General features: G+C 33.8%; 1 protein-coding gene across 49 annotated transcripts in view; it reads left to right on the top strand.

Moving 5' to 3' along the window:
• Positions 1 to 12,386, top strand: part of TTN (titin) — a 272,145-nt gene that overhangs the window by 122,248 nt on the left and 137,511 nt on the right. For 16 of the 49 annotated variants that reach the window (XM_078327313.1, XM_078327311.1, XM_078327312.1 and 13 more), the window contains 8 exons: positions 115 to 198; positions 936 to 1,016; positions 1,318 to 1,524; positions 2,459 to 2,536; positions 5,381 to 5,464; positions 5,716 to 5,799; positions 6,003 to 6,086; positions 9,702 to 9,824. In XM_078327313.1, the coding sequence (XP_078183439.1) occupies positions 115 to 198; positions 936 to 1,016; positions 1,318 to 1,524; positions 2,459 to 2,536; positions 5,381 to 5,464; positions 5,716 to 5,799; positions 6,003 to 6,086; positions 9,702 to 9,824 (825 nt within the window). Of the gene's footprint in view, positions 1 to 114; positions 199 to 935; positions 1,017 to 1,317; positions 1,525 to 2,458; positions 2,537 to 2,746; positions 2,822 to 3,027; positions 3,121 to 3,877; positions 3,956 to 4,151; positions 4,311 to 4,526; positions 4,611 to 4,794; positions 4,873 to 5,380; positions 5,465 to 5,715; positions 5,800 to 6,002; positions 6,087 to 6,289; positions 6,548 to 6,866; positions 6,954 to 8,151; positions 8,227 to 9,001; positions 9,077 to 9,701; positions 9,825 to 10,476; positions 10,546 to 11,447; positions 11,517 to 11,668; positions 11,759 to 11,902; positions 12,200 to 12,386 lie in introns of all 49 variants that reach the window. The other 33 variants (XM_078327292.1, XM_078327291.1, XM_078327287.1 and 30 more) reach the window with 18 other exon arrangements.

Here is a 12,386-nt window from a genome sequence, read left to right as displayed (position 1 = left end):
ATGTTTGAAATAATGAAAATGTCATGTTTTTTATGCTTGGGCTACTCCTATATGGCTGCCTTTTGTGGTTTGAAAGAGGGAAACAATACCTTAAAGTGAAATCTCTCTTTAAAGTGCCAGAGGAACCGAAGAGAGCTGTTCCAGAAGAAAAGTTTCCGAAACTCAAGCCTAGGAGAGAGGAGGAACCACCAGCTAAAGGTATACTGACTCTTTAAAAAAGAAAAAGAAATCAAAATAAGCATCAAGGAATTAACACTAATCTAGTGGAACAGGTATCATTAGGAAAAAAATAGACATATTGTAAAGTAAGTAACATAAGCTTGTTAACGCATATCACTTCAAAACTAAACATTTTTGATAACAGAAATTACTTTTTTCCTCAAAAAAGTGAAGCTTCTTCTAAACATATGTGAATAGTTCTCCTTAATCTGTATTTGTCTTCTAAGGTTTTTGTCCATAAACTAAACACATCTGCCTAGATGCTTATTTTATGCGGCAATCTTTCATGACATTTTAAATTGTTTTAATTCTGAATTTTCAACATTGTACCAGTAAAGCTTAGGAAAATGTCTTAGAATTAAGGTGAGGAAACTATTCATGTAACACAGATTTCTGCCTAATGCTTGTACTTAGTTTGAGTCATTATTTATGCTGTCTAGTTGTCCGTTTAAACTTTTATGAATACTACTTGATCTTCCTAAAATTATTCAATGTTTTTATAGTACTAAATGGCCTTTTATTTAAAAAAAAAGATATTTGTATGTAGATTACAGCAGGTTTATTTCCAAGTCTATTGATTTTCTTGCCTTTTAAATGGAAGTTTAATCAGGCACTGTTATGATTGTATTTGTCCTTGGATTGTTTGTACACAATTTCTCTTCACACACTCATTTTCATAATCTTGCAATTCACTTTTAATAATTACTCTTTTAAAGTGACTGAATTAAGAAAAAGAGCAGTAAAGGAAGAAAAAGTATCCATTGAAGCTCAAAAAAGAGAACCTCAACCCACCAAAGGTATATTGAGCTTTGATTAAATAATGTGAGGCATGAAATTATCTGACTCTTTGCTTTCTAGTTCCCAATCTGATCCTTATACTTTATTAGCTTGTTGTCGACCAAGGACAGGGCATCCTACATTTGAAATCACAATTAGTAACTATACTCTATGATACCTTGACCAGCAACAAAAACAGTCAGGGTCTCCTGTAATTAGTGCGTGAAACCAACACAAAAGAATAAAATCAAAGCACGTTGTTACTATCAGTTATCCCTAAAGGTGCCTTAAGTAAAGTGCTGCCTGTTAATATTATTTTAGAAGTAACTATAATGGAAGAGAAAAAATGGTCTTATACTCGAGAAGAAGAAGCTGTTTCAGTACAACGGGAAGAAGAATATGAGGAATATGAAGAATACGACTATAAAGAATTTGAGGAGTATGAACCAACAGATGAATATGACCAATATGAAGAATATGAGGAGCGGGAATATGAACGATATGAAGAGCACGAAGAATACATCACAGGTATGAGCAAAACTGCAAACTCAAAACCACACTAAATATGTGCACATTCCATTAGAATAAGATAAAAATTTGGATGCCCAAAGACATTTGGAAAGAACTTTGTTTCATTTCATAAATGTGGAATTTTCTTCTTTGATAACTTCTGGGGGGAAAAAAACCTCTATAAATCTTAAGGTTGTTGTTAGACTTTGGTTCTGGGAATAACCAGTTGCCCCCCTCATTTTCCTCATATGCAAAATAGCAAATGTCCCTAAGTTTCTTTTTCAAAAAGGTTACAAGTTTATCTTCAAATGCCCAAGATCATTCTTGTACGTGGTCAGAAATTTCTGAACATCCCTTATTCTGAAGCTTGCTATTATAGAGTATGATAAGCTGTTAAGAAATTACATTTACCCACAGGGTTCCCATTATCCAAACTTGACAATGACTGCTTCAAAAGTAAAGACAGACATGTAAGCCAACACAACCTGCTGTGTTTTACCTAATGAAGGCCAAATTTGTGGACATATAGTTTGGGTTCCAAAGAGTTTATTTTACTCAAAGAATAAATTTCCCTATTGGAATTTTGAAATGAATCAATATTATTTCACTTCTTCAGTTTCTGATGTTTCATAGCCTAACTTTGAGAATATTCTACATAGTCTTAAAGATAGCATTAAAAACCAGTGTTACAGGGGAGTTTGAGCCAGGATTTTGTCTACCTGCAGTGAAATGAGCATTTTAATATGTAAGAATTACCTAATTAAAGAAAATAGCAAGAAGGAAAGGACGATATGAGCTCATTCTGCTAGGACCTCTGATTCTTGCCCACCTCAATAAGCTATGGCTATACTGCAGATAAAATATATTATTTCAATCATTTGATTCCTTTTAAGAATTTTTTAAATTTATGTTCTAAAGCCTAACATGAAATACCTTTTATGTACTTTTAAAGAACCAGAGAAGCCTATCCCTGTAAAGCCTGTACCAGAAGAACCAGTTCCCACAAAACCAAAGGCCCCACCAGCTAAAGGTAGAGTAAAAAAAACATTATCACCTGTAAGAGATCTTCGTTTCCTCCATGGTTATCTGACTACAAAAATACATGTGAAAGTGGCAGTATACAAATTCTGTGTGTGTTTGGGAATATTATGTTCTATTTGCCTTTCTCAACTTTTTGTTCTTACTAGCCTTGAGAAATCTGGTTCAGGTTTTTAAATCTCTTAATATTGATATCTTAAAGTGCCGAAGAAAGCTGTCCCTGAAGAAAAAGTACCAGTGCTCATTCCTAAGAAACTCAAACCTCCACCACCCAAAGGTATATTAGCAAGTAATAACCACCAACAACAACTTTGTTATGTATGTTCTAAAATCATGTCTTCCTACCCTGTCTGATGTTCTGTGTTTCTGCTGAGTAGAATCTTCTTGTCCTGATTCTTATATTTCAGCTTTTTTTATGTGTATTTATTGCATAATATTCATGAAGTTGGTTTTAATGCTCTTTAATAATCAATATCTTTAAAGTGCCTGAAGAACCAAAGAAAGTTGTTGAGGAAAAAATACATATTTCAATTACCAAACGTGAAAAAGAGCAGGTGACTGAACCCGCTGCTAAAGGTACAATGATTTCCTTCCTCTGTGATCTTTTCTGATGCCTCTTTTGAAATTAGTGTAGCTATGGTTAATTTTATTTTGTTGTTTCACGTCTTTTAAACTGTCATCAGAATGTTGCATGTAAAAATCTATAAATACAGGATAAGAAGATAATACCTTTAAAAGGAAAAATTATTTCAAAATAAATCGATAGCCTGTTAGATAATGGCTGTGTCCTGCCGCATGGCTACAATACATATAAAATAGAATGGTTTAAAATCAGTGACCATTTGGCATATTCCTGATTTACCTAAACAATGTAATGATATGATAATATTCACCAGATTTTGGAAACTGTTTATTCATTCAACTCATTTTGAAGATTTTTTTTAAAGCTAACCAGTTTCCGGTCATTTTTCCCCAGTTCGTACTAAGTATGAAGCAATTTCCTTGCTTTTTCTGGAAGTATACTACTTGAGAAGTAAATTTAGCTTTTCAGGAAAGGATATTTCTTTCAAGCAGAGATATTTGAACACTAAACATTATTTTACATTTGGGTCATCCTACTTCATGTTTGCTTGGGTGCTTCTGTGTATTTGTTTTTCTATGAAGCTCAGAATCCTTTCCACAGAGGGTATAAAGTTTCTTAAAGATGAACAATCACATATCTATCTCATTAAAACAAGATGCATTATTCTATCTGCTTAAAGTACAGCAAAGCAAACATTGACTGGGTGGTCTTTTTCTGACAATAAAATTTCCTTACACTTAATATTTCAAGTGCCCATGAAGCCCAAGAGGGTTGTCGCAGAAGAAAAAGTACCTGTCCCTAGAAAAGAAGTAGCACCACCTGTTAGAGGTACCTAATGACACTCATTTGAATGTGTTGTTTGTCTTTTGCTGTTGAATTCCTCTTCAGTTCTGTGTGTGAAGTTCTTTTGTGGGGAAAGTAAATCTTGTTCTTTCTTCTGTTATAAATGGGTCTATGTTTCTAAGGTGTCCTAATTTTGTTGAGTAATTAGCAAATATCCAACTTAAAGATAATATCTTTAAAGTGCCAGAAGTGCCTAAAGAACCTGAACCAGAAGAGGTTGCCTTTGAAGAGGAAGTTGTGACCCATGTAGAAGAATATCTTGTAGAAGAAGAAGAGTACATTCATGAAGAAGAGGAGTTCATAACTGAGGAAGAAGTGGTGCCAGTGATACCAGTCAAAGGTAGATGATGCCTCCTGCAAAGGGATGTGCAACAGCATCTCTGGAGTTTGCGTGTCTGATCTGGTCAGATTCTGGGGGTTATCAGCCCTGATGGTGGCCAATTCTGCTTACTTTAAAGCAGATATTTTTAGATGCTGAAATATGATTTCTACGGGTGCTTTTCACATTTTATATCTTTCCTGCAACATTTCCAACATTCTTAATAATATCTTTAAGTGCCTGAGGTACCCAAGAAACCTGTTCCAGAAGAGAAGAAACCTGTTCCTGTTCCCAAAAAGAGGGAAGCTCCACCAGCAAAAGGTACAACACCATTCACTGATGGGTATCTAAGAGACCTCATCTGCCTAGAAATAGTTAACTCGACTTTCTTCTGAGTTCAAAGCCTTGTGTGTGTCCTATCTGTTGTCAAAAAGCATTAGCTGTGCTTTATATGGATGTGTTGGTACCAGTAGTTAGAACTTAACCATTAACAATATCTTTAAAGTGCCTGAGGTTCCTAAGAAGCCAGAGGAGAAACTTCCTGTGCTTATTCCTAAAAAGGAGAAGGCTCCACCAGCAAAAGGTACATCCTTATAATCCATCAATGGAATAACATGATAATTCATTTATGTAGCATAACTTGGTGAGCCGTAGCAGACCATTTCCCATGACAATATTAACAACATTAATGCCATGACAAGAAACACTCAGCCGGCCACAGGAGCAGTTTCTCTGGTACTCATATGTGAATTTTACCATCAGAGCATGCTTATGCTCAATGGTTGGCTCCTCCTCTTTAGTGGAAAGTTCTTCAAGTAAAATACATTTTTTGGCATATCAAAATGGACAAAACCATCATTTACCAGGCATTGTGTCTTGTCTTTATCACCAGTCCACGTTTTTATAAGTGTTTTTCATTTTAATTTTTGTGTATTTTCTGGCCTTTGTTTTGTGGCTATTGTAATTTTCAGTCTTAAAGTGAAATTGACAGAATTATCTATGATGCTTCAATTAAGGCCTTACATTGCTGGCCTTAAATTCTTAGCTATGGGTGAAAAATGTGACACTAACTCTATCTGATATCTTTAAAGTTCCTGAAGTACCCAAGAAACCCGTACCAGAAGAGAAAGTACCAGTACCAGCTCCTAAAAAGGTGGAAGCTCCACCTGCCAAAGGTACATGAACTTGCAATGTTGTAATTTTTTTTATTTTACATTTGCATATGGGTAAAAAATCAATTGGTTTAATTCTGTACTCTTTGGGATGCTACTTTTTAAATAAAATCAAATATTTTATTTTAAAAATAAAATGTTTCATGGAATATCATTTACCTACTTTTATTACCTTATCTTAATCATTTGAAACTATGCTTGGAATCAATATTTTTATGTTGTATAAAATTTTTCTCTAAATCATTTCTTTGAAGTGCCAGAGGTGCCCAAGAAGCCTGTGCCTGAGAAGAAGGTGCCAGTTCCTGCTCCTAAGAAAGTGGAGGCCCCACCTGCAAAAGGTACATCATTTCATCATTTAAAGTACTTGGGGGAAAACTCACATTTATGTATATTCACATATAAATTTCCCCATAACATTGTACATTTTTAAGTGTTTATCTTGTTAGAAATATGTCAAGGTATTTTGTGATTCTTTTTTATATCTGTTGCTCTAAAACATTGTAAAAGAACATATTCTTAAAGACAAATCATATCTTTAAAGTACCAGAGGTGCCCAAGAAGCTCATCCCAGAAGAAAAGAAACCAACACCTGTTCCGAAAAAAGTGGAAGCACCACCACCTAAAGGTACATTTATCTGTAACAGATCCAGGGTAAAAAGGAAAACTAACTGTGTTAGACAGCCTTACTAATAATAATTAATGCTTAGTATTTATATTGATAATTGATGCTTTATGATGACAGAATATTTACCTTTCATAAGCTTCTTCATTGTTTTGAATATTTTACACAAAAGTGATGTTGGTACCATTGAATAAATGTCTTTAAAGTGCCAAAGAAACCTGAACCAGTTCCAGTTCCTGTAGCTCTACCTCAGGAAGAGGAAATTCCATTTGAAGAAGAAATTGTTTCTGAAGAGGAAGTTCTACCTGAGGAAGAGGAAATTCCACCTGAGGAAGAGGAAGTTCCTCCTGAAGAAGAGTATATACCTGAAGAAGAAGAAGAATTTGTACCTGAAGAAGAAGAATTTGTACCTGAAGAAGAAGTCCTTCCAGAAGTTAAACCTAAGGTGCCAGTACCTGCACCAGGTATAACAGCTCTTCTTGGAATCATCAAGGCCTCTTTTGTGTTGAATTCTGCTTTTCCATCCTTTTTTTCATCTCCAATTTTATCTATAATCCTTTACCCGCTGTGATTGACCATCTAAATCTTAGAAAACATTCCTGACATGTGAGCTCTTATTGTGTGTCTGCCTTGTGTATCTATCGTAAATTATCTAAATGTCTTTTCCAATTACATATTATGTAATGTTGCTTACTTGTTTGTGGTCTTATTCTCATGTGCTTCTTTGCTATATATATTCATGTGTATGTGGTTTTTAATGCCTTCAAATGAAATGTTTTTAAGTGTCTGAAGTGCCAAAGAAACCTGTACCAGAGAAGAAAGTCCCTGTTCCCGCTCCTAAAAAAGTGGAACCTCCACCACCACCCAAAGGTACACCTCCCCAAAATGAATACACATTCTTCACCTTTAGGTTCACCACATAAATTATGATGAAACTGGGTTTTAGGAAATATATTTATAAAATGGACCATCACACAGTTACATATCTACTTCTAAAAATGTTCAGGAACACTGATACCCATTTTTTCACTGGATGCAAAGCAGTATTCAAGAACAGAGATGAAGGAAAATGTCCCAAAACTGACACAGAAGTTCTAACTAATTTCCTATAATTTGATTAGGAAATTAATCATAGTTTTCATGGAGATATATTTAAATATATAAGAATAAGTTTACTATATATTTAAGTATATTGAAAAATATTATTAATAAATATTTCTAAATTTCACCCTTCAACCATTTATATTAAATGCCTTTGTAACACCAGGCTAAAAATAAAAGATGAATGTATTAAAACACAGAACAATAATTATGTCTTCTAATACATATATGTAAAAGGCAGCCCAGCAGGTTTTGATTTTAGCATTGACTTTGTGCCTTGTCATATTACTTTCAGCAAGTTCTTTAACCGACCTAAACCTGAAGTTATTTTCCTATAAAATGGGGGTACAAATATCAGTCTTAATGAGCTCAGCTATTATTGTGAGGATAAAATAAAGATATTGAAGTAGTCCATCATCAGATGAATAGTATCCAGATCTAATATATTCAGTCATCTCATAGTACAGGACAGAATTCGTGTATTTGTGCTTTAAAGCTCAATAATATTTTCTACAAAAAGTACTGGCATGGCTACTTAAAATCAGTATAACCCTCCTATCAGGCCGTATAGTTACATAATCAAATGAGATGATAAAGCTGATCCTTTATTGGATATCAACAATTCAGAAATGCTTTCTAGACAATAAATTACTAGTGAAATTTAAATGAATGAAATGATATTAAGTTGGTGCAAAAGTAATTGCGGTTTTTACCATAAGTAACATCAAAAACTGCAATTACTTTTGCACCACCCTAATAGCATCTGTCTGATGATAATTACATATGCTACTGGTCCCTTACTTTACAAATCCCAATTCCATTATAATATTTGGGCTCCCAACTTGATTTACAGACCTGTCCTATGCAGCTGTTGCACGTTGGTCTTTCTGTGTGTGGGGACTTCTTGGTTTCTCTTTTTTTTTTTGTCCTTCAAAATAAATTCTTTCATGAAATGATGTCTTTAAAGTGCCTGAGATCAAGAAGAAAGTGACAGAGAAGAAAATGGTCATTCCCAAGAAAGAGGAGGCTCCTCCTGCCAAAGGTATTGCTATTCCCAAGTAAATTAGACTGTGCCATTTCTTTCCTTCACCTATAAAAGTCAAAATGTCCTGTTTCCCTATTTGTTAGTACAACTTATATTACCGCTGTGTCTACTGTCTTTGTGTTTATGAAACTGAACTTATAAAATAAAATAATATTTTTTAAGTGCCTGTGGTACCTAAGAAACCTGAGCCAGAAAAGAAGGTCCCTCCTCCTGGTCTTAAGAAAGCAGTGGCCCCTCCTGCTAAAGGTAGTACATCATCCCATAGCAGGGATGTGTTTGCTGCCCTGATGTTGAACTGTGGTTCTATCCACACAGGATGTTCAACATAAATGTGTGCACTGTATGGTCTTTCATTCACATTCGTCATTTGTGACTCTTGCATCCATGTTTGTGTTGCATACATTTTTTCACTTGGTGTTGTGTTTTACATTGTTTCTCTATGTATGTTGTTTCTAAAAAGTAAAAATATATCTTTAAAGAGCCAGAAATCACTAAGGAACTAGTCCCTGAAGTACCCATTTCTACCTACAAAAAAAAAGTAAAGAAATAGAGGCTAAAGCAGTAAAAAGTAAAATATCTCTTTAATAAACCCTTAATCTTAAACCACAAACCTTTTTATTCTTTTCTCATTAACCGATTCTGTGAAATGTCAATGTTTCATCTTGTGTATGTGCCTTGCGATGTTTACTCTCTTGTGCTGGAAACTGGAAATTTGGTCTTTATTCTTTGGTTCTTGCATTTTAAGTGTCTGAAATAATCAATGTCTTTCAAGTTCCTGAGGTGCCTAAGAAGGTGGAAGCAAAACGAATCATTCTCCCTAAAGAAGAGGAAGTTCTACCAGTTGAAGGTAGATGACTTTCTAAGAAAAAAGCATTTCAAAGTCATCCTTGTCTTACTATTGTCTAATATTTGAAGTAGATAAATGTACAATTTACCCCAGGAAATAAACATATTCAGATTCTAAAATAAATTATTATTAAACTAATAGAAATTGGGTAGGTAAGTTAATATTATTTGAATATCCTTCCTGCATGTTCAGCCTGTTTGTCTGTTATTTGTTTTATTTTAATTAGAATTCATGAAGGGAAACTGCATTTGTTGTGGGAAATTTTTCATCAAATGACTTAGTAGGCAATTGTAAAATAAGCTTATCCAAAAGAAATTCTAGTTTAGCCTGAGTAACTGGTGCAGAAAATCTGACTTCTACTGCAAGTGGCTGGTTTAACTTCAAACAAGTCTTTCATTAAAAAAAATAATAACAATAATAATTTTAACTAAATTATCCAAAGTCCATTCTAGTTCACAAATATTAGGATAGGCCTTACATATTCTGAAGACCCGGTAGAAATTTTTTAAGGACTAGTGAATTTCCACAAGCATTTGGAAGGCTGAGCAGTTTTCAGATATATCACTTTAGTCTAATATTCAAAATAATTATAAAAATAATTTAAAAAGTAATAATCTTTTTAAAGTTACTGAGGAGCCTGAAGAAGAGCCTACTCCAGAAGAGGAGATTCCAGAAGAGGAGATTCCAGAAGAGATCCCAGAAGAACCACCTAGCGTAGAGGAGGTTGAGGAGGTGGCACCACCTAGAGGTATAGCTCCTTTTAAGAGTTGAACATTTAAAATACTCGGTGTTCCAAATCTTTTTCAGAATTTATCTAAATCTAATATTCACCGGTATGCTTTCCTTATATCATATCCATGATAAAGTGAAGATTAATTATTCCTGGCACCTGAATCAATGTGTCCTTTTTTTACCCTGAATTTTTCTACTCCATCTGCAATACAACTAAGAATGAGAGATTACCTTTCTGTTAGAGGTGATTTAATTTTTTTCTGACCAGGCCCTACTGTAATATTTTCTCCTGGATTTCAATCCCTAATTTTGTTTTCAATACTAGTATGGGGGGAATCTATTGCTGTGGTTGAAGTGTTTATTTTTTAGAAAAATCTTTAACTTACTATTCCTGATGAATATGATTATCTTTTGTGTAACTGATATTATATTTGCTTATAGGATTTCTAAGTAATATCTTTCACACCCCTAGGGTTCCTACTCCACATTTATTATTACCATTTAGGTTGCTAATATCTTTTAAAAATAAGTCAGTGTTGTGTGATATTTATTTATTTGTTGGTATATGGTATTCTTCTCATCACATGCCATTTTTCAAAATGTTCATAAAATTTCTTTTAAGTTCATAAAATTTCTTTTAATTTTAATCACTTAAAATTTATTTTAAGTGATTAAGAAAGCACTACCTGAAGCACCTACTCCTGTTCCTAAAAAAGTGGAGGCACCACCAGCTAAAGGTATATCAAGTCTCATTATTAGTATCTTCTAATTCCCATTAATTTTCTTTCCAAAAAGTAACATTGCCTTTTTTGACTGCTTTCTTATAGTCATTTAGGTAGCAAATTGATTAAGGACCTACAAAAATATAACTCATTCCATTTCTTTAATCTTTTCTGGGAGGTTAATAAATAATTGTGCGAGTGTGTTTATGAATTATTCTGGAAGCTTCCTAACTAGCTGATAATTTTAATGTATTAGTATGTCTCTCTATACTTATAGACATAGCAATGGACCCCTCTTCCCTACATTCTAGATTTGTTCCATAAGTAGAGTTTTCTTATGTGTAATAATAATTATATTACTATATTTATTATTTTAATGGAAACAAATCTAATGCTTGGATGATAACTATTTTAAAGAGCCTTGCATCCCTTTTGTAATGTTTAGCCCAAGTATTTAAGGTTATTAAAAAATGTCTGCGTTTCACTGCTTCCTAATTCACTTAATGCTTCAGATAGTGCTCTTAAATAATTAGATTATGCTGTCCCTGTCACAGTAGGCTCCTCCGCTATTATAAGAACGCACAGCAGAATGTGAGGCCAGTGTCAGAGCATAAATACTCTATAATGATAATCACTTTAAAAAAATCTTTATCAAGTTAAAAATAGTAAAAGTGGGCCCATTTTGGTAATCCCAGTTATTAAGAGAGAAAAACAAAGGATGACACAGGTACTTTGTTGACATTTCTTCTGTGGGAATGTTAGGACAAATGAGTGACTTAAGAAAGTATTTTTATTGCCCACAGTACAGAGTGGCTTCTGAGAAACTTTACTGTAATGTTGGTGCTGTCTGTGGTGTTTTTATTTCACGTGTGTTATTGTGCATTCTCAGCTAACTAAAACATCTAATATCTTTAAAGTGCCAAAGAAAGTTCCTGAGGAAAAAGTACCTGTTCCTGTTCAGAAAAAAGAGGCACCCCCAGCCAAAGGTATATCTTCGCTTTCAAGCCTGACTTCCTCTTCTGCCTTGTTTTTATTGACTTTTATGTTTTATGTCTCTGTGTCTTGATTGTTTTTGATGACTCTTGTCTATGAAAGCTTGCTCTTGACAATCCTAAATATTAAAACTATATCTTTAAAGTGCCTGAAGTACCAAAGAAAGTCCCAGAAAAGAAAGTCCCCGTAAAGAAAGTCCTTGTGCCTAAAAAAGAAGCTGTTCCCCCAGTCAAAGGTATTTTTGGAAATATCTTGGATTTTCATGTATTGTTGCATGCAAGCCTTTATTCGGTTTAAATATATATATACTTTTTGAATGTACATCTTTGTTTCTTCCGTGTTTAAAAAAATAAGTCTCTTAAAATAGATGCTCTTTCAGGGAGAACTGTCCTTGAAGAAAAAGTGTCCGTTGCCTTCCAGCAAGAGGAAGTAGTAAAAGAAAGACTAGAATTAGAAGTAGTAGAAGCAGAAGTGGAAGAAATTCCAGAAGAAGAAGAGTTCCATGAAGTTGAAGAATATTTTGAAGAAGATGAGTTTCATGAAGTAGAAGAATTCGTCAAAGTAGAAGAACGTAGAGCTGAAGAAGAACACAGAGTTGAAAAAGTACACAGGGTAATAGAAGTTTTTGAGGCTGAAGAAGTGGAAGTATATGAAAAACCAAAAGCTCCACCTAAAGGTATAGGGAATTCTTCAAATAATACAAATTCTTATATCTTGCTCTAACTTCCTTTGAAAGTAAATTTTGTGTTTAATTTGGAAAATTAGAAACCCCATGAAATACTTTAAACATGAGTTTACATTATTTGACACAAAGATTAATATCTCTTAACCACACAGAGTATAATTTTAGTAGACAAGATAGT

The sequence above is a fragment of the Callithrix jacchus genome, chromosome 6 (assembly GCF_049354715.1).
Source record: "Callithrix jacchus isolate 240 chromosome 6, calJac240_pri, whole genome shotgun sequence".
Classification (NCBI taxonomy): domain Eukaryota; kingdom Metazoa; phylum Chordata; class Mammalia; order Primates; family Cebidae; genus Callithrix; species Callithrix jacchus.
The sequence above is the reverse complement of the archived record's forward strand: the minus strand, read 5'-3'. Positions and strand labels throughout refer to the sequence as shown.